We start from the raw sequence: 22,433 nt of genomic DNA on the forward strand, positions 1-22,433 counted from the left end.
TACAGAACGGGCCCCCGGTGAGGAAAGGATTGAGAACAAAAGATGTCATTGAAGTTTTAAATTGGACTCCATGTTTTCTGGGTAAATTATCCCTCAGAAGTATCACTCATTTATCGCTTTCCCTGTAAGTTAGGGCTTGTAGAGATGACTACAAAGTCTTCCCTATCACGTCTGGATGTTTTCCTTGTGTTTCTCCACACCACGTCTTGACTCTGCCCCAGAGGGCATCTCATCTCCATGGTGGGCTCCCCTGTCCCCCGGCTTCTGTTGTTTTGATGAAGGTGCAGCACCATCAGGTCAGAGCTTGGAGCTGTCGTCCCCAGCTTCCTTCCTTGCTGCTTCCACCTGTTTGCTGTGCCTGCTGTCAGACCAGGCTCCTCTCAGGCCGCCCTCTCCGCCCCTCCAGCGACTGCTCTGTCCCAGTTCCCCTTCAGGCCTGGACCTAATTGTGGCTCCCCATCTTGCTAGCCCGGGGCTGCACCATCCTGCCTTGGCCCCCTGACTCCTGCTCACATCTTTGTAAACAGTCCCTTCACTAAACTCTCCTCAGCTGCCTGCTGGGATCCTGCTCTACACCTCACTTTTAAAGTCAGATTTATTTTCAGAGGAAAAGAAAAACCTGCTGTAAACTTGGCAGGGAGAAAAGATGAAGGTGCTGGCCAGCTGGTGGCAGCTGGGCACTGGTTAGAGCACACAGCTCTGGTACCTGAGTGACACCTCACAACCTCATGAAAGGCAGGGCTGACTTTCCCGTCTCCCTTTACAGGTGTTGACGCCAAGACCCAGGGGCCGGTTGACTCAGCTGAGACCACAGATCCTGGCTCTGAGCCACCATTCAGCAGGCTGTTTTGGGTGTGCTAGTCAGTTGCTTCAGGAGTAGTCCTTCACTAGGGCTGTTCCTTCTCCCTTTGTGGCGTTATCTGAGTTTAGAAACTGCTAGCTCTTCCCCCAGCTCTGTGGAATTTGGAATTGTTTTTTGCATTTGGGAAGTTTTTCTGTTTGGTGCCTCTAATTTTATCTCCTTCCTCGTGCAGTCCGGCTGTCATCTAGCATCTAACAGCCTGTGCCAAGGGTCTCTTCTACTCTGAATATTTGATGTACTGCAACCAAAAATAAGACACTGAACTATGTTCAGTTCTGTTGACTCCTTAAATGTGTTTAGTTTGAAGGCCTCATTTTTATACATTTGGACTTTTTCTAGGGAATGTAAGGCAAAGCACTTTTCTGTTTTATTTTGTTTTTTAATCAAGTATACCTGAAATCTGAATGAAAAAAAAGAAAGACAGTTCACCTCAAATTTCATGATCTAACCAAACTGTTGTCATTTTTGTGTCCTTTTTTGTCTTTATTCATACATAATTTTACAAGATAAAGTTTTTGATTTTCTTATTTAATTATTAATGACAAATTGAGTTGAGCAAGAACCTGGTTGCTTTTTCTGCTTTTGGATCAAAGTGCAAAGCATACTAGTTAATTATGTATAAGTACATTTTTCCAATTAACTGGAAAAGAAATAGGGTCTGGAAATTATCAGTTGGATGAATACATAATTCATGAGTAGCACCGTAGGAATGTGATAGGAAAAAAAAAACTAAAAATGTGATTGGTTCCTCAAAAGAATGCTCCATATGGAAGATAGTAATGTTTAAGACTGTTTACATCACCATTTATCTTAATTTCTCTTTACATTTACTGGTCTTAAGTTTCCTTTGGGTGAAGTTCTAAAGGTCCTCCCACATGGCATAACCATAATAAAAAGAGAGAGCTGAAGAGGTATGCATGTGTTTAGTGAAAAAATATGTATCGATTTTTTTTTTTCTTTTTACCTGTCCATCCACTTGGGAGTGGTAAATTACATTCCAAACAAGTATGCATTTTAAGAGAAGAGCTGGATAACCCAAGTCAGGCTCTGATTGGTGGGCTGTGTAGGGGAGATGTGATCTCATAGCCCTGGATAGAAGGTAAAATAATACAGACTCTGCTTGAAGGTTGACCCTCCACCTGTAGCCAGTCTGGAAGGAGCCCCCGCACCGCCTGGGTCTCTATAAAGCGAGTTAACTGCTTCAGAACAGGCCCTCAACAGTGTTGGTACAGCTTATGAGCAATGTTTGAAACCACTGAACATGTAACTCACGTGGTAAGGCTGTCTAGCAAGTGTCTTGGGATTTTATTTGCTTTTATGTTATTTCGTGCCTTTTATATCACATGCTTTCATTATCTTTTTCACATTTACAGTGTAAAAAATTCTTACAAATTCAACGTGCCAGAGGTTTCTTGCTAGGGCTGTTAGGATGCCTTTGACTGACATCAGAAATACTAAAAGAAGAAGAGTGATTTTGTTTGGGCTCCATTGTGCATGTGTTTATGAATCGTTCCTTCAACTAGTTTGTAAGTTCCTTGAGGGCAGCAAATCTAATTTCCATTTCTTCTTATCTCTGAGCGCCCAATGCTATGCAAACTCTAAATGCCAAGTAAATATCCACTTGATAAATAAAGGGGGAAAAGCTTAACTGGGGACTGAAACTGGAAACAAGTGTTTCAGTGCTTAACATTTTTGCACAGTGACCTTCATGTGTTAATTAATGACAAAAAATAGAACAGTTACAAGTTATGTATTTAGTTAGTTTCTATGTAGCTACTGCTGTTCTACAAACATTTCTATTTTGTCTAAAGAAAAGAAATTCTTCAAAGAAAGAAATTAGCAAGTTCATTGGTTGGATAACTATTTTAATCCATTAGTTCATTCGTTTAATTCATTACTTTGGGGTCTCGCATTGTTATGTGACATCATTTGTAGCCTAGTACTATTTAAAGGTGGCATTGAGCCCTCATAGCTATAATAAACAAATATTTCGGTTACTTGATATTTAAATACAAAACCTACCGGCTACCAATCCAGAATTTGCTTATTTATCAGACTCAGTTATTTGGGCTCTCCACCTTTTAAAAGTTAGGAGATTCTAACTTTTCTTGGCTTTTAAATTTGTTTTCATCACTGACTGTCCCTTTGACTACTGAGCAGAGGGTGTGACTTAGTGAGGAAAGCCTGCTGAGTCGATTCCAGGCAGCTGTAAGCATGGCCCATCGGCATGGTCTCTGTTCCTAGTAGGTACCGTCTCTGTCCTTCCTCAGGTGTCCCAGGTAGATAGCGTCTGGGAGTGCTTACTGGAGCACGAGGAGCAAGTCTTGAAGGACACGGCCTTGGAGCCAGTTGAATGGGCGGAGGTGGCGATCAGTGTGAACAGTATTCTCAAGGTACGCACACATGCTGAAGATACCAGCAACTCAAAGCCCAGGCTGTGGATGGGGGAGGAAGTGGTCTCCATGTTCCTACTTTGCATCACCAGCGATCCATAATGGTTTAGCCATTCGTTCATTCCAAAAAGTTAGGAAAACCTCAGTCATTTTATCAGTCAGTTAATACACATCTGAGTGTTTGCCTTGTGCATGTTAAAAGTTTCTATTTGGTAGAATAAACCTTTTATTTGGAGAAGACATGTATATCATTGCAAAGGTATTAATGTTACTGTAACTGTATGCTTTTTAATTACACAAAAGCACACTACTTATATTATTGATTAAAATGTTTCATTTAATTTTAGCTCATGGACTTTATAGTAATGGTCTTCCTAGTTCGGTTACCATAGTTCTCTAAAACTGAAGTTAAACTCTAGAGTAAAACAAATTTCAAATGCAGAAAGAATCAAAAAGTAGTCCAACAGGTCTCTGCCGAGTAATTTTTTGTAATAATAGACTTGATGTTTCAGATTATCTTAGAGATCCTGGGATCCCTTGCTTCCTGCATGTGATAACACATTTCATATTCCAGGACATGCTGCAAGCTGCTAGTCATTATCGACAAAATAGAAACTCCTTGTATAGAAGAGAAGAGCCAGTAGAAAAAGAACCTGAGTATATTCCGTGGACAGGTGAGATTGCAAGCACTGAGCCCAAATACACTGATTCATTAGCAGTTGATCAAAACATATTTCTAATGGTCTGTTATTTTCAGAAGCCATGTTGTTCTCCTAGTGCAAGTTTGTGAGTGAAATGAAAAATAACATAAGTGCCATCCCCAAGATGAGTAGTTCTTACGAAAATCACTTTGTTGCCTTGGAATAATTTGTAGATCTCTTTGTAACTCATTTTTTTAAACTGGTACTCAGGCATCTACTAGGTTTTAGTACGTGTAGTTATTCATAGCAGCAGGCCCTGGATGTACTGACTGTAATTTTTGTTGTTTTAATACAAGGAAATAAGTGGAGTAGCATTAAAGGAATTTAGAAGGAAGAAGAATCATGTTTACCTGGCTCTGCTGAGGCCATCCTCATAGAGAAGATGGGTTTGAGCAGGACATAGAAAAGTATCAGCTGACCTCCTATTGGATTTCTTTTTCCATCCATCAAGGCTGACGGGATATAATTTTTAGGCAGTTGGTCTTTCCCGTAGCCATTATAGAATCCTTACTTGTCATATTATTTTGTGTGATTTTACAGCAACGAGTGGTCCTGCCGGCATCCGAACAGCAATAGTGCGCCAGCATGGGATTGTCCTGAAAATGGTTTATCCTCAGGCGGATAGCAACCTCCGAAACATTCTGACAGAGCAGCTGGTAGCACTGATTGATTGCTTCCTGGATGGTTATGTTTCTCAGCTCAAGTCTGTGGACAGATCCAGTGATCAAGAAAGATACAACAATCTGGAAATGGAATACCTGCAGAAAAGATCAGACCTCTTATCTCCGCTTCGTAAGTGCCTGATATTTAGTGAGGGCTGTGGGTCTTGAGTCTGCAGAACAGATGTAGGAGCCAAATCATTCACGCAATGTGTTATGCAGTGTAATGTCGTTAACCCAGCTGTAGCTCAGAGCTTAAAGCAGAGCTTTCCTGTGTACAGCTTTCTGTGTTCGTTTATTCAGCCTCGTTGTCATTACTTACCAGGTAACAAGTGTCCTAGATGGTGTTAAAGATGATTTAAAAATAAATAAATTAACAGCATGTGGAGACTGCTTACCATCTCAGACCTTCACAGGAACAGCTAGACTGCAGGGTAGAGCAGACAAGGGTCGTTCCACGGTTTGGAGAGGTGGTACGGCTCTTCAGAGGAGAACACGAGACGGTCACAGCCAGGATTCAGAGAAGAAGCTTGTCTTGCTACATGAAGGAAGGGGATAGCATCTTAGGTGGGCAGTGATGAAGCAAGGGACTGAATTTACATCTTTAATGAGTTTATATGGATTATGAAACTAAATGCCAGTAACTGGAAAGGTTTCTATTAATTAACTTTAGTATATAATATGAATAAAGGTAAAATTTCAAGGAATATTTTTTTTATTACATATTAAGTTTTCGCTAACAGGATTTTTTTCCATCTGTTCTCATTTCCATAGTCACACTAGGCCAGTACCCATGGGCTGCTTCATTAGCAGAAAAATACTGTGACTTTGATATCTTAGTACAAATGTGTGAGCAGACTGACAACCAGGCCAGACTGCAGCGCTACATGACACAGTTTGCTGACCAGGTAACGAACCCTGGGGGTGTAGGCTGTGGACCCTGTGAGAAGACTTTACCATTTCAAATCTTACTTGGGGTTTTTGGAAGATGATACAGTCTTTTTGCAGATTACCAGATACTAATTTGTACATTATGTTTCGTTGTAAATAGGTAGACAATTCTTTATATATAAATATTACTGACGGATTCTTTGACCTCTGAAAAATATGTTAAGACTTTTATTTCTATTCTTATATTTTCAGTTATAATTAAAAGTACTTAGGGATACGGATATTGCTAGAGTTCTAAAGTTTGAGTAGAAGATCTTGGGAGCATGGGAGGCTACTTTTAGAGAGCTCAGATTTCTGTACACCTAAGATTCTTGTTTTCCTTCTTTGACATGCTTCCTGTTGTTGTTTTTTTACGCTTACTATTTTTTTTTAAAGTTCGCATTGTGACACTATTCAGGTACATTTAAGTTGTTCCTTAAAGCCAGTCTATTCAGTCAGTTGATCTTTATGTAAAAACTGATTTTTTTTCTTACTATAAAGGTAACATTGTATAAAGTTCAGGAAACCACTATAAACAAAAAAGATTAAAAAATCGTTCATAATTCTACCACCCAGAGAGAACCCTTTTTAACATTTGGTTTTATTCTTCTAGTCTTTTTACTCTACCAAACATGTTTCATTAACTGCTTATTTCACTTAATACATAACAGACATTTGTCCATATCATTAAATATTACACAACCACATTTTTAATGTTGTTATGGTATTTCATGGACTGGATGTAACTTATTTGATCAGTACCTGATTGCTGGACATGGCTTATCTCGTATTTCACAGTAGTGCTGAAGTAAGTACTTTGTGCCCATCATAATTTTTATTCCTTTTAAGGATTCTTATTCTCCATTGATATTTTCCATCCTTTTGTGCTTTGTTCCTTTTATTTTCTTTAATATGTTTACTAGTTACTTTAAGTCCTTTTGTGCTGATTCCACAATGAGCACTCTTAGGTCTGCTTCTGCTGCCTGCATATTCATATTTTTCTGCTTCTTATGTCTTACAATTCAAAAAATATACATTTATTTATTTTTATTTTGGCTGTGCCAGGTCTTAGTTGAGGCACATGGGATCTTCGTTGCGGTATGCAGGATCTTTTTTTTTTTTTTAGTTGCGGCATGCGGACTCTTAGTTGTGGCATGCATGTGGGGTCTGGTTCCCCGACCAGGGATTGAACCTGGGCCCCCTGCATTGGGAGCATGGAGTCTTACCCACTGGACCACCAGGGAAGTCCCTTGCAATTTTTTAAATTGTATTTTGGACATTGTGTATAAAAGAACCGTAAAGACGGAAATCAATGCTGTTCTTTCCCCTGGGAGACAGGTAAGATGAGAGGCAGATCACTCAATACATCAAGAATAGAGGTGGGTCAGGGCTTGACTGCAACTTCCGTTAAATTCATTCATTTCTGGTTTCAGATGTCTTATGGGGCTGGTGTGTTCCTTGCAGAATTCCCCCTTTAGTGGAAATATCTCTTAAGTACTGTGAGACTGCAGGACACTTTTGTCTTCCTTTCCAGCCCAGCCTCTCACACCACCCCAGAATCCAGCAAACGTCCTGTGGGGAAACTGGATGTGCCTCTCTAGATTCTGATTTATTGTGCCAGCCCACATGGACACATGACACCCAGTTCTGCCCCTGAGAATCTTTCATTCTGGAAGGATAGCGTCTCAGTACCGTCCAGTGGAACTTTCTGTGGTAATGGAGATCTTGCCCATATGTGCTGTCCCAAATGGAGTTTCTGACCACAGATGGCCTTCAAGTACTTGAAATGTGACTGGTGTCTCTGAGGGACTGAAGTTTACATTTTAGATTAAGTTTAAGCAGCTACATGTGACCGGTGACTGCCATATTATTGGACAGTGCACATCTGTGTGACCCTGAGCAAGATCCCCTTTCTGGATCTGAATGGCCTCATTTGTTAAATGAGGTGATTTGAGGACCCTACAATGCAGGAAATGAGTGTTTAAAACTGGATTTCTATTCTGGAGTTTAAGACCTTTGGGAGAAATTTAATACTTTATTATCAGAAATGTGTGTTGTTTTTTTTTTTTTTGGCACTACGCGGGCCTCTCCGGTTGCGGAGCACAGGCTCTGGACGCACAGGCTCAGCGGCCATGGCTCACGGGCCCAGCCGCTCTGCGGCATTTGGGATCTTCCCAGACCGGGGCACGAACACGCGTCCCCTGCATTGGCAGGCGGACTCTCAACCACTGCGCCACCAGGGAAGCCCCAGAAATGTAGTTTTAAAAACTGTATTACTATATATTCTTGAATTCTTGGCTTTGTTCTTTATAGAATTTTTCAGACTTTCTCTTCCGTTGGTATCTGGAGAAAGGAAAGCGAGGCAAATTATTATCTCAGCCTATTTCTCAACACGGACAGTTGGCCAATTTTTTGCAAGCTCATGAACATCTCAGCTGGTTACATGAAATTAACAGCCAAGAATTAGAAAAGGTAAGAAGGATTCAGTTATATGGAGCAGATTTAGGCAATTTTTTGTTTAGTTTTAACTAGTTTAGTTTTTTGTAGTTAAATACTACTTATGGATTTTTTAAAAATGTATATCTCCTATTCTCTCACATAATTTGATAAAAGTATTTTTCATTTATGATGGTACTGCCATTACTTGTTATATCTCAGTAAAAAAAAAAAAATGAAGACTATTGTGATTTGACTGTTATTACAGTAAAATAAAGCACAAAAACTTTAACACATAATTAGCAGTTATTGGCCTTTTTTTGTAATGAGTATTTTCTTGTAATAAAAATGTTCAAATTATCAGTAAAAAGAGTACATGAATTAAAGTTTGTCCTTGACAGGGTATTGACATGAGAGCAAATGTTGGGATTTGGGGGGGTTTTTTTGGCTAGGCTCCTGTTACAGCCCTTTTTTTTCTTGAATTGGGGTATAGTTGTTTTACAACGTTGTGTTAGTTTCTACTTCACAGCAAAGTGGAGTTCCCTGTGCTATACAGCAGGTTGTTACTAGTTATCTATTTTATACATGTTAGTGTATATACGTCAATCCTAATCTCCCAGTTCATCCCACCCCCCGCTCCCTACCCCCCACTTTCCCCCCTTGGTGTCCATACGTTTCTTCTCTACATCTGTGTCTCTGTCTCTGCCTTGCACACGGGTTCATCTGTACCATTTTTCTAGATTCCACATATATGCATTAATATATGATATTTGTTTTTCTCTTTCTGATTTCACTCTGTACGACCATATCTAGGTCCATCCACGTCTCTACAAAAGACCTAATTTCATTCCTTTTTATGGCTGAGTAATATTCCATTGTATATATGTACCATATCGTTTTTTTCCATTCGTCTGTTGATGGACATTTAGGTTGCTTCCATGACCTGGCTATTGTAAATAGTGCTGCAATGAACAATGGGGTGCATGTGTCTTTTTGAATTATGGTTTTCTCTGGGTATATGCCCAGTAGTGGGATTGCAGTAGTGGGATTGCTGGGTCATATAGTAGTTCTATTTTTAGTTTTTTAAGGAACCTCCATACTGTTCTCCATAGTGGCTGTATCAATTTACATTCCCACCAACAGTGCAAGAGGGTTGCCTTTTCTCCACACCCTCTCCAGCATTTATTGTTTAGATTTTCTGATGATGCCCATTCTAACCGGTGTAAGGTGATACCTCATTGTAGTTTTGATTTGCATTTCTCTAGTTAACGATGTTGAGCAGCTTTTCATGTGCTCTTGGCCATCTGTATGTCTCCTTCAGAGAAATGTCTATTTAGGTCTTCTGCCCATTTTTTTATTAGATTGTTTGTTTTTTTGATATTGAGCTGCATGAGCTGTTTATATATTTTGGAGTTAATCCTTTGTCCGTTGATTCATTTGCAAATATTTTCTCCCATTCTGACACTTGTCTTTTCGTCTTGTTTATAGTTTCCTTTGTTGTGCAAAAGCTTTTAAGTTTCACTAGGTCCCATTTGTTTATTTTTATTTCCATGACTGTAGGAGGTGGGTCAAAAAAGATCTTGCTGTGATATATGTCAAAAAGTGTTCTTCCTATGTTTTCCTCTAAGATTTTTATAGTGTCTGGTCTTACATTTAGGTCTTCAATCCATTTTTTTTTTTTTTTTTTTTTTGCGGTACACGGGCCCCTCACTGTTGTGGACTCTCCCGTTGCGGAGCACAGGCTCCGGACGTGCAGGGTAAGCGGCCATGGCTCACAGGCCTAGCCGCTCTGCGGCATGTGGGATCCTCCCAGACTGGGGCACGAACCCGTGTCTCCTGCATCGTCAGGCGGACTCTCAACCACTGCGCCACTTCAATCCATTTTGAGTTTATTTTTGTGTATGGTGTTAGGGAGTGTTCTAATTTCATTCCTTTGCATGTAGCTATCCAGTTTTCCCAGCACCACTTACTGAAGAGACTGTCTTTTCTCCATTGTATATCCTTGCCTCCTTTGTCATAGATTAGTTGACCACAGGAGCATGGGTTTATCTCTGGGCTTTCTATCCTGTTCCATTAATCTATATTACTGTTTTTGTGCCAGTACCATATTGTCTTGATTACTGTAGCTTTGTAGTATAGTCTGAAGTCAGGGAGTCTGATTCCTCCAACTCTGTTTTTTTTCCCCTCAAGAATGCTTTAGCTATTCGGGCTCTTCTGTGTCTCCGTACAAATTTTAAGATATTTAGTTCTAGTTCTGTCAAAAATGCCATTAGTAATTTGATAGGGATTGCAGTGAATCTGTAGATTGCTTTGGGTAGTATAGTCATTTTCACAATGTTGATTCTTCCAATCCAAGAACATGTATATCTCTCCGTCTGTTTGTGTCATCTTTGATTTCTTTCATCAGTGTCTTACAGTTTTCTGAGTATAGATCTTTTACCCACTAGGTAGGTTTATTCCTAGATGTTTTATTCTTTTTGCTGCAGTGGGATTGTTTCCTTAATTTCTCTTTCTGATCTTTCACACTTAGTGTATAGGAATGCAGGAGATTTCTGTACGTTAATTTTGTATCCTGCAACTTCACCAAATTCATTGATGAGCTCTAGTAGTTTTCTGGTGGCATCTTTAGGATTTTCTATTTATAGTATCATGACATCTGCAAACAGTGACAATTTTACTTCTTCTCTTCCAATTTGTATTCCTTTTATTTCTTTTTTTCTCTGACTGCCATGGCTAGGACTTTCAAAACTATGTTGAATAGTAGTGGCGAGAGTGGACATCCTTGTCTTGTTCCTGAATCTTAGAGGAAATGCTTTCAGTTTTTCACATTGAGAATGATGTTTGCTATGGGTTTGTCATATATGGCCTTTATTATGTTGAGGTAGATTCCCTCTATGCCCACTTTCTGGAGAGTTTTTATCATAAATCGGTGTTGAATTTTGTCAAAAGCTTTTTCTGCATCTACTGAGATGATCTTTATTCTTCAATTTGTTAATATGGTGTATCACACTGATTGATTTGCATATATTGAAGAATCCTTGAATCCCTGGGATAAATGCCACTTGATCATGGTGTATGATCCTTTTAATGTGTTGTTGGGTTCTGTTTGCTAGTATTTTGTTGAGGATTTTTGCATCTATGTTCATCAGTGATATTGGTCTGTAATTTTCTTGTTTTGTAGTATCTTTGTCTGGTTTTGGTATCAGGGTGATGGTGGCCTTACAGAATGAGTTTGGGAGTGTTCCTTCCTCTGCAATTTTTGGGAAGAGTTTGAGAAGGATGAGCGTTAGTTCATCTCTAAATGTTTGATAGAATTCACCTGTGAAGCCATCTGGTCCTGGACTTTTGTTTGTTGGAAGATTTTTAATCATACTTTCAATTTCATTACTTGTGATTGGTCTGTTCCTATTTTCTATTTCTTCCTGGAAGAAATAGAATGGAAGCTTATACCTTTCTAAACATTTGTCCATTTCTTCCAGGTTGTCGTTTTTATTGGCATAGCATTGCTTGTAGTAGTCTCTTAGGATGCTTTATATTTCTGCAGTGTCCATTGTAACTTCTCCTTTTTCATTTCTAATTTTATTGATTTGAGTCCTCTCCCTCTTTTTCTTGATGAGTCTAGCAAATGGTTTATCAATTTTGTTTATCTTCTCAAAGAACCAGCTTTTAGTTTTATTAATCTTTGGTATTGTTTTCTTTGTTTCTATTTCATTTGTTTCTGCTCTGATCTTTATGATTTCTTTCTTTCTACTAACTTTTCTTTTTCTTCTTCTTTCTCTAGTTCCTTTAGGTGTAAGGTTAGATTGTTCATTTGAGATTTTTCTTGTTTCTTGAGGTAGGCTTGTATAGCTATAAACTTCCCTCTTAGAACTGTTTTCACTGCGTCCCATAGGTTTTGGGTTGTCGTGTTTTCATTGTCATTTGTCTCTAGGTATTTCTTGATTTCCTCTTCGATTTCTGCAGTAATCTCTTGGTTATTTAGTAATGTATTGTTTAGCCTCCATGTGTTTGTGTGTTTTACGTTTTTTTCCCTGTAATCAATTTCTAATCTCATAGCATTGTGGTTGGGAAAGATGTTTGATATGATTTCAATTTCCTTAAATTTACCAAGGCTTGATTTGTGACCCAAGATGTGCTCTGTCTTGGAGAATGTTCCGTGTGCACTTGAAAAGAAAGTGTAATCTGCTGTGTTTGGATGGAATGTCCTGTAAATATCAATTAAATCTATCTGATCTATTGTGTCTTTTAAAGCTTCTGTTTCCTTATTTATTTTCATTTTGGGTGATCTGTCCATTGGTGTAAGTGAGGTGTTAACGTCCCCCAATATTATTGTGTTACTGTCGATTTCCTCTTTTATAGCTATTAGCAGTTGCCTTATGTATTGAGGTGCTCCTATGTTGGGTGCATATATATTTATAATTGTTACACCTTCTTCTTGGATTGATCCCTTGATCATTATGTAGTGTCCTTCCTTGTCTCTTGTAACATTCTTTATTTTAAAGTCTATTTTATCTGATATGAGTATAGCTACTCCAGCTTTCTTTTGATTTCCATTTGCATGGAATGTCTTTTTCCATTCCCTCACTTTCAGTCTGTTTGTGTCCCTAGATCTGAAGTGGGTCTTTTGTAGACAGCATATATATGGGTCTTGTTTTTGTATCCATTCAGCGAGCCTGTGTCTTTTGGTTGGAGCATTTAGTCCATTCACGTTTAAGGTAATTATCGATATGTATGTTCCTATTACCATTTTCTGAATTGTTTTGGGTTTGTTTGTGTAGGTCCTTTTCTTCTCTTGTGTTTTCTGCTTAGAGAAGTTCCTTTAGCATTTGTTGTAGTGCTGGTCTGGTGGTGCTGAATTCTCTTACCTTTTGTTTGTCCATAAAGCTTGTGATTTCTCCATCGAATCTGAATGAGGTCCTTGCTGGGTAGAGTATTCTTGGTTGTAGGTTCTTCCCTTTCACCACTTTAAATATATCATACCACTCCCTTCTGGCTTGTAGAGTTTCTGCTGAGTAGTTAGCTGTTAGCCTTATGGGAGTTCCCTTATATGTTATTTGTCATTTTTCCATTGTTGCTTTTAATAATTTTTCTTTGTCTTTAGTTTTTGTCAGTTTGATTACTGTGTCTCGGTGTGTTTCTCCTTGGTTTTATCCTGCCTGGGATTCTCTGCACTTCTTGGACTTGGGTGGCTATTTCTTTTCCCCTGTTAGGGAAGTTTTTGACTATAATCTCTGCAAATATTTTCTCTGGTCCTTTCTCTCTCTCTCCTTCTGGGACCCCTATAATGTGAATGTTGATGTATTTAATGTTGTCCCAGAGGTCTGTTAGGCTGTCTTCATTTCTTTTCATTCTTTTTTCTTTATTCTGTTCCATGGCAATGATTCCCACCGTTCTGTCTTCCAGGTCACTTCTCCGTTCTTCTGCCTCAGTTACTCTGTATTGATTCCTTCTAGTGTATTTTTCATTTCAGTTATTGTTGTATTTTTCTCTGTTTTTTGTTCTTTAACTCTTCTAGGTCTTTGTTAAACATTTCTCGCATCTTCTTGATCCTTGCCTCCATTCTTTTTCCAAGGTCCTGGATCATCTTCACTATCATTATTCTGAATTCTTTTTCTGGAAGGTTGCCTATCTCCACTTCATTTAGTTGTTTTTCTGGGGTTTTATCTTGTTGCTTCATCTGGGACATAGTCCTCTGTCTTTTCATTCTGTCTGTCTTTCTGTGACTGTGGTTTTCATTCTGCGAGCTGCAGAATTGTAGTTCTTCTTGCTTCTGAGAGCAAATGTTTTATACATGTCTCTTTTCCCAATAATTAGTGTGGGTGGCTGATACTTTATGTGTAATTACTCTCAGCGTATGGTACTCATCTGTTTTTAGGCTTGCTAGCAGTGACTTGATCTTTCATTGATACAGCTTGGGGGGAAACCAAGTTTGGGTTTTACTTAATCTTTATTGCAACTTGAATTAGTATCCAAGATTTTATCATAGTTTTCATATTTTGTTTATTGTAGGCTCATGCAACACTTCTGGGTTTGGCAAATATGGAAACTCGTTACTTTGCAAAGAAAAAAACCCTTCTTGGCTTGAGTAAATTGGCTGCATTAGCTTCAGACTTTCCAGAAGATACACTGCAAGGAAAAATTGAAGGTAAAATACAGTATTTGAACAAGAAGACATACAAATCAGTCATACTGTCAGTGTATTCTTAGAATGTGCTCTTGTTATCATTTAATGGGGTCCATTAGAAACAGGAGCCATCTCCTTTGAGAGGAGTGCTTTCTATTCAGTGTCCTTAGGCAATTACTCAGTTACATAATTAGGATTCTCTTTTTATGGAAAAAGTAATTTGTGCCTTAAATAAGAATTCCTAAAGAGTAAATTCAAATGATTTGAACAGAGTACTCTGATTACACCCCTAGTGACTCATATGCTAAGAAGAAACTGCAAAGAAACTTGATATTTACTCAGTGGGTTTGCTGTAGGTGGTGGTAATTCTGTAGTGGTGGTCTGCTGTAGGTGGTGGTTTGGGAAATTCTTCCTCATTCTTTTATTTTTAAACGCTAATAGTGCCTTTTGTTCTAGAGAAGTGTGTATATGTTCTGCAAGACTGGCTGGTAGTCTGAAAGGGGAGCTGTATTTTAACCTGGCCACCAGAGTTAGATCATGTTAATCAAAATATCTTAACACAAGGCTTTATTATTGCTGGTTCCCCCCCAACTTCTGGTCATCACTTTGCATTTTGATCACTTCTTCTTAGCTTTTGCTTTCTTAGCACAATGAGAATATTTTCAGGTCTCAGTAATTTCCTACAGACTATTATCACAGTGTATCTAATTGAAGGGAGTAGATTTTTAAGAGATAACTTTCTATTGGTTATACAAGTTTAATTATGGAAATTGGTAAAGTATAGAAAAAACAACAACAAAATAAATTGTCTATAATCCCACTGCCCTAGAGATAATTACTGTTACTTTTTTAATCCTCCCAGTCTGTTTTCTTAGGTATGGAAATTGCACAAAACAGTTTTAATTTTTACAAGCTTCGGATCATGTGGAATGATGCCAGTATTTGAATGAGCATATCTGTGATTTAGTCACTCCATTTTGCTGTAACTGCTGTTAGCAAACAGTTCTCCGTCCTTTTTTCCTGCAGCCCAGCTCATTCTCGTGGGTGAAGCCAGGTTATGATAGTTTATGTAAATCAAAAGCTCCTGTCACCCTATCGTATGGCGATAAATAACCATTGCTGGGTAATAGGTCTAGTGCACAGTCCTCTGGCTTGTGTTTTTCCTGGCATGTACTCATGGTGGCTTTTAAGTAGATCATTTCCCTTAGTGAATGAAATTATACTAGAAACTCTGGTAAAGTGAAAAGTAGTACTTTACAGAGTAACCTTAAAATGGCCTGAGAGACCTCAGATTTGGGGGACTTGTGCTTCTGAAATCCATCTGCTCTACAGTTGCTTCAATCAGTAGGTTTGTTTTCTTAGCTCTTCTCTCCCCTCCTAATATTTCCGGTTGCTGTGATAATCCACATGACTTGGATCAAACCCTGAATATTTGTAACATAACTAGGAATCAAGAATAAGCAGAATTAATAACATTCTAGGATCACTGAATTAGTGATGGGATTACCCTTAGAGCTGTTCCATTTCTTTTTAAATTCAGATTTGTTTATGACAGCGCAAAAGTGAATGTTTCCCCCTCCCCCTGTGTTGCCTCCTAGAAATGGCTGAGCAGGAGCGCTTCCTGCTGCACCAGGAGACGCTGCCTGAACAGCTGCTGGCCGAGAAGCAGCTGAGTCTCAGTGCGATGCCGGTACTGACTGCACCACAGCTCATTGGCGTACGTGCTTTTCAAATCCCTGCACCACTTCGTAGTCTCAAAACCACCTCAGTGTTTCCTGGACCACGTAGTACAGTTCCTCAGAGTAGTCATCTCTCCATTTCTTATTTTCCTGGTCACTTTCCCCTGGAGTCAGGTGTCAGAAGCTGCTTAGGAGCAGGGTGCCAGTTAGCAGAAAGCAGTGGGTCAGCCTCTGCCCCCCATAGCTCTCTGCCTGTTCCTCAAGACGCTTATCCAGGCGACCAGAAGAAATTACTTCCATTGTGCTTTTCTAGTACAGGACAGATATGTACCATGAGACATAGTTCAGGCTCTTCAAAAACAATGGTTTTAGGAACTGGATTTGCATAGCCTCTAAGTGCCATCGTCACCATTTCCCTCTGCAACATAGCACATTCCTGAGGACATAGCTAGATTAGGGGCTGCAACCCAGATAAGGTAATTTTGTTGCTGTGCACACTTAATAGCCTTAATTCTGCTTCTCTCTTTTCCTTTCAAGAAAGCATTTCCAATGCAAAAGCGGTGTCATAGAATCACCTTGAATTGCCCTAATTATGTTACTAAGAAAGCAGACAATTCAAAAACTTCAGTATTTTAGTCATTATTAGTAACACATTTCCTATCATTGAGCTCACAGCAGCCTCTCCTGATAGAGCACATTTAATTTAAAAATCTAAGGGGCTGTTGCCTCTAAGACTCACCATTATTTTATGTATTGGTAAGAAGGAAAAAGTTGTCCAAATTTACCTTGATACTGAATCAATTTTAATACTACCTTCCAATTTCAGGGATGTTAACATTGTGGGGAAAAAAGGTTCAGAAACAGTGAAATAAAATATTGTTTTCAAGTGTTGTAAGACAATGACAACAAGTAGATAGCTTTTCTTCTGAAATGGTTTGAGTATTGTCTTTGCTGTTAAAGGATTATGTGCAGTATTTTAAAATGAAATTTGTTATGTTATAAATAATTTTTGGAAAAAGAAGTTAGGAAAAATTCAAATTGATATTGTTAATAAGGCAAGCATTTTTCTGATTATAAAATTACGGGACATTTATGATCATATACAGTCAGCTGTGATCTACCCAACCAGGGGTAACCATTGGTAACATATTGGTGTGTTTTGTTATCTCTTAAGTAAACTGTAGACCAACTGCATGCTTTCTCATAGGTCTCAATTTTTAAAACTATTGAAAGGGCAACATTTCAAAAGCATTATAGCCAGCTTTAAAAATGCAAGGGCAGCTGTTTATTACAGAGTATGCTTGAAAGAGTACTGAAATGTATACTATCTTGAACTTATGAATATAAATTTACTGGCATTTTAGAAGTATATATACCAAGTTATACAAGTTAGTTACTGTGAATGAACATAGGTGTGTTTTAAAAGACAGTTTGCTGTGAGGTAGATGGAGTTTACTTTCCAAACGTGTTGCTGTTCTTTGCTATAAAGATACCTATAGACGTGATGACTTCTCTGTAAATCTCTCCAGTCTTGGTTATATGAAGAGTTAAAATAATTCTCTACCTTATTTTAACTTGCCATAGCTGTATATCTGTGAAGAAAACAGAAGAGCTAATGAGTATGATTTCAAGAAAGCTTTGGACTTGCTTGAATATATTGACGAGGTAAGTAAAATCACTTGATGATCTCAGGCAAGGATCACAATTTGTGTATGGTTTTCTGTAGAACTGAGTACATCTTGAAAATGTCTTAATTTTAAAAGACTCTCAAAAAAATAAAATAAAAGACTTTCTGGTTCAGCTACCCGTAACTCTTGGAATACGTATAGCTCTTTAGAAAAGCTGTCAAGAGATCTCACCTCTTGATAATTCTCACACATTTCCAGGTGTCTTTTTCCCTGCACAAATAAAAAATGTTGCTTTTCAAGGTCCTGACATATTTTTTCTCTTTCATTTATTGAGTCGTTGTTAGTTTCTCAAACTGATATGCTGCTTGTCGATTTATTCTTCATAGTATTCACCCTAAGAGAAGCTGTTTCTCAGCCTTCTTTGAAAAAAAGATTATAATGATAATTCTGTAGGGTGAGTAGTCGGCTCTGCAATTGAAAGTAGTTTGGTAGATTATAAAGACAATAATATGTTGGCTTTTATGTTACTCTGTTTAAAATCTTGACTCTCTCAAGCTTCTTGATAAAATCAGATTATCTCAGAATAATCGGAAACAAATTCACACAAAGTTCTTAATAGTTTTACTCTTCTGAGTAGTATTAACGTCTCAAAGAAAGGGAAATTTTTTAAAATTATAAATTAAAGCATAATAATATTTATGTGGAATTAGGAATTGACATAACTCAAATTTAAGCATGTATTTTTTTAAATCAGGACTTAATGAGGATTTTTTTGTTTTGCTGTGAAGGAGGAAGATATAAATATAAATAATCTAAAACTGGAAATCCTTTGCAAAGCTCTTCAGAGAGATAAGTAAGTTCCCATAGTGTGAATACAAGACATGGTTTTGGAAAAGGACTCTTTAGGAAGATTATGATACCATACACATCAAATCGTTTTGTAACCTAATTGCATTGTAACGTATATTATAAAAATGTTAATGGTTTCATTAGCAATCCTAATGTTTTTATTCAATAATTAAGGAATAGCTTAAGGACTTGGGGCCACTGGTATAATTCTCTACTTTTGATTTTAAATTTTACACTGTCAGTTGGCACAGAAATGTGTATGTTCCTTATTTTCACAGAAGTTGGGCCAGTTCTGCCAAGAAAGACTTGAGGCTACAAATTTTTTTTTTTTTTTAATAAGAAGTTAGTACAGTTTGAGAATCAGTACCCTCTTCTAAGTTATTGTGACGTCTTTTTCACTGTAATCTCCCTACATAGGAGGATTTCTGTCCACTGGAACGGTGGTATTAAGATTCAGTGGCAAAGAGAGACAGAATAATCAGCTGTAGAGATGGATTTTTCCCACGGAAAGAATTTTAAAGGGAGCATGACTTGAGTGCTAAAAGCCTTCTCTACTCGGTTTTCCTTTTTCCTGTGGCTTTGAGAAATGGCAATGGAACTATTTTTACTAAAGCATTTCTTCCTCTTATCACTCCCAGATAGTTAAAATTGTTGTCAAATTTGGTCTTGGAGGCCATCCTCCGAAGCATCTGGCTCTGCCTGTTGGATTCTCCTTCGCAATCATAAAAGATGTATTATGTCATTTGACTGGAATACCTTGTCTTGGCTTCCTGATTAAACACTCTACGGTATCATGAGGGGTATAGCCATTGATTACTACAAAGGAGTGGTTCTGTGGGTTTGTATTTCAGTAGTAGATAATCTCAACTAGATAAAGGAAGCTTTTTAGGTTACACCAGACACTGGTTGCCATTTTACTTTTATGAGAAACAGAATATAACATTCTTTAACTATCACCTGTGCTCTGAAGGGTCATACTTTAGGGTCGTTACTAGGTTGTTACATATAGAATTTTCTTGGGAAAGATACCTCACTACTTGGTTTTGACATCAAATACATGCTGGTTATATTGGGCGAATAGCTACCTGAGTATAGCATCTCCTATCTAATAGAGAGACTCTGGGTATATCCAACATTTAATAAAGCTCCTTTATTTAAATAGTTTTCAACAGTATCACAAAACTCAAGATTCTTCACCCCCTACAAACATCAAAACAAATCCACAATAGCAAACAAGTCATTTGTTTCAGATTGTGGCCACAGTTCCATTTTCTCCTCACAGTGATTTTGTTTTCTAGCTGGTCCAGTTCAGATGGTAAAGATGATCCAATTGAAGTATCTAAAGACAGTATATTTGTGAAAATCTTGCAGAAACTTTTAAAAGATGGTAAGTGGTTTGTTCATGTTGGAAATTAGTGTCACTCCTCAGTTTTAGAATCTTAGAATAATGGGGATTTGCCTAGGTGTCAAATGCCAGGGGGTTAAAATTAAACGGTATCATACTTAGAGAAACTTGTTTAAAATAAAGGGAGGGCTCTTTCCTCCCCTACATGTTGGGGAGCTGTGTCATGGTGGAGTTGCCGTCTGCTTGGCCACTTAACTCTTGTGAAGATTGAAAACCTAAAATGTGACTTTTTTGGTATATCCCGTACTGAACTGGCCATACCATGCCTGAGAGCAAACTACAAAATGTTTTATCAATCCATTTTGGACATTAATACTATAAAATTAGTTTTAAGAACAAAATAAGGGGCTTCCCTGGCGGTCCAGTGGTTAAGACTTCACCTTCCAATGCAGGGGGTGCGGGTTCGATCCCTGGTTGGGGAGCTAAGATCCCACATGTTTCAGGGCCAAGAAACCAAAACATAAAACACAAGCAATATTGTAACAAACTCAATAAAGACTTTAAAAATGGTCCTCGTCAAAAAAAAAAAAAAAAAAGAACAAAATAAAAGGAGACAGGAAGGGAGTATGTTTTGTATATGTTTTGTACCTAAGACAAGTGAGCAAAATTCCATTTGCTGATCGAGGTGCAAGTAAGTAAAGAAGCGTTTGTGGTTAAATGTTTATTATGAAGGGAGAAGATGAGTTAGAGGGTACTTAACTTTTACTTTAATGTAACTGGTGGTTAATATATGGAGAAAGACTAGAGGTGAGAGATTTTCCACATTTTATACATGAAGACAAGTGTGGCTCATTTGTTGTAGAATTATTAAATCAAAATATACGATGATGGGCTTCCCTGGTGGCGCAGTGGTTGCGAGTCCGCCTGCCGATGCAGGGGACATGGGTTTGTGCCCCGGTCCGGGAAGATCCCACATGCCGCGGAGCGGCTGGGCCCGTGAGCCATGGCCGCTGAGCCTGCGCGTCCGGAGCCTATGCTCCGCAACGGGAGAGGCCACAACAGTGAGAGGCCCGCGTACCGCAAAAAAAAAAAAAAAAAAAAAAAAAAATATATATATATATATATATATATACACACATATATGATGATAATCCAGGCAGTGTGCAAAATAGGCTAACCTAGTGTTTACCAATCTTTTCAGGTGTAAGGACACTCTCTTTAATACCAGCTGGAAAAAAGTACACAATGACAAAAAACCACAGTAAATTCAGCAGCCCTTCTAAACGGATGTGGATTTTATTCATGATGCTGACATTTACACACATTCGGAAATTTCTGTACATATATCTGCAAGACACATTATTTAATCTACATAAGACATGCGCGGCCCAGTGCCTGGTACATAGTAGTCACCCAACAAACATTTGTTCTTTGAATGCCTAGAATTATTTTACAGATTCATAGCCCCAGTTCTTCTGTAATAGATTCCACTCTCCGGTCCTCTGCTTGAGAATCACTGGCTTAACCGAAATGACGGGGGCCTCAGAGAAGTACTGCGGAGCTCACCACACCAACCAGTGTGCCGAGGGGAAAGGGCGCTGAACTTGGTGTTTACACCGGAAGTTCACTCCGGATAGAGCTGTCCACCTCAGCATTGACCTGGGTGTTTACTTATGAAAAATGAATACTTGACTACCCCACATTGACAGTAGATTTACTGAATGCTTTTATTTTCAAAGATGAATAAATAACACAAAGGCAATTAAGCCTTTTCATTGTCAAAAAAATAAAAAATTAAATAATGAAGGGGTATAGCAAAAGAAAATATCTTTTGCTTAAAAATACTTGAAATTCAGACAGAGTTAAAATATATCTATTAGGCTTTTTCTCTTTGCTAGATTTGGAATTGAAGAAATAACTGGATATGGTTGATTTCTCTGTGCTGTTGAAGAGATTCATTCGGACCCATATCTGATGCTTTCCATGAAGTTAGCTCTTGTAAAGGGGCCACTGAACCGAATTGTGGCTAATTAAGTATTTGGTGCTATTTAAAGTTCACTTTTCAGTTGTTGCTATTTTTAGATTATAAATCATAGATGGAAAACAGAAACCTATAATTTTACAAAAAGAATTATTAAATTTTGACCAAAGGACAAAAACAAGTGGAAACTATTATATATAAATTATAATATGTAATGATATAATATATAATACATATATATTAATAACATACATTTATAATATTATATATATATTATAAAACCAAGCCAAAGACATTTATTTTTGGAACCTTTTAATAATATAGCTTCCATGTACAAGAATAAATGTTTTTTTTGGTTTTTTGGGGGTTTTTTTAATTTATTTTATTTATTTTTGTCTGTGTTGGGTCTTTGCTGTACGCAAGCTTTCTCTAGTTGCATCAAGTGGGGGCTGCTCTTAGTTGCGGTGTGTGGGCTTCTCACTGCAGTGGCTTCTCTTGTTGCAGAGCATGGGCTCTAGGCACACAGCCTTCAGTAGTTGTGGCACGTGCACTCAGTAGTTGTGGCTTGCGGGCTCTAGAGCGCAGGCTCAGGAGTTGTGGCACAGGGGCTTAGTTGTTCCACGGCATGTAGGATCTTCCTGGACCAGGGCTCAAACCCATGTCCCCTGTATTGGCAGGTGGATTCTTAACCACTGTTCCACCAGGGAAGCCCAAGAGTAAATGTTTTTTAAAGGGCAGATTCTGAAGGTAGATATAGATAACTTCACATTGTATTTCATAGACTTGGGCAGCCCAACAATTACTTCAGCCTGTGGAATGAATTCAGCCTGCAGATATATTTAAATT

General features: G+C 38.2%; 1 protein-coding gene across 2 annotated transcripts in view; it reads left to right on the top strand.

The window, feature by feature from the left end:
• NUP133 (nucleoporin 133) overlaps positions 1–22,433 on the top strand; it is a 58,132-nt gene that overhangs the window by 32,300 nt on the left and 3,399 nt on the right. For both annotated transcript variants that reach the window (XM_079900754.1, XM_079900755.1), the window contains exons 16-25: positions 3,133–3,255; positions 3,830–3,929; positions 4,497–4,748; positions 5,390–5,523; positions 7,859–8,017; positions 13,991–14,126; positions 15,704–15,822; positions 17,369–17,449; positions 18,201–18,265; positions 19,560–19,648. In XM_079900754.1, coding sequence (XP_079756880.1) covers positions 3,133–3,255; positions 3,830–3,929; positions 4,497–4,748; positions 5,390–5,523; positions 7,859–8,017; positions 13,991–14,126; positions 15,704–15,822; positions 17,369–17,449; positions 18,201–18,265; positions 19,560–19,648 — 1,258 coding nt within the window. The remainder of the gene's footprint in view (positions 1–3,132; positions 3,256–3,829; positions 3,930–4,496; positions 4,749–5,389; positions 5,524–7,858; positions 8,018–13,990; positions 14,127–15,703; positions 15,823–17,368; positions 17,450–18,200; positions 18,266–19,559; positions 19,649–22,433) is intronic.

The sequence above is a fragment of the Stenella coeruleoalba genome (genome assembly GCF_951394435.1).
Source record: "Stenella coeruleoalba genome assembly, chromosome: 16".
NCBI lineage: Eukaryota > Metazoa > Chordata > Mammalia > Artiodactyla > Delphinidae > Stenella > Stenella coeruleoalba.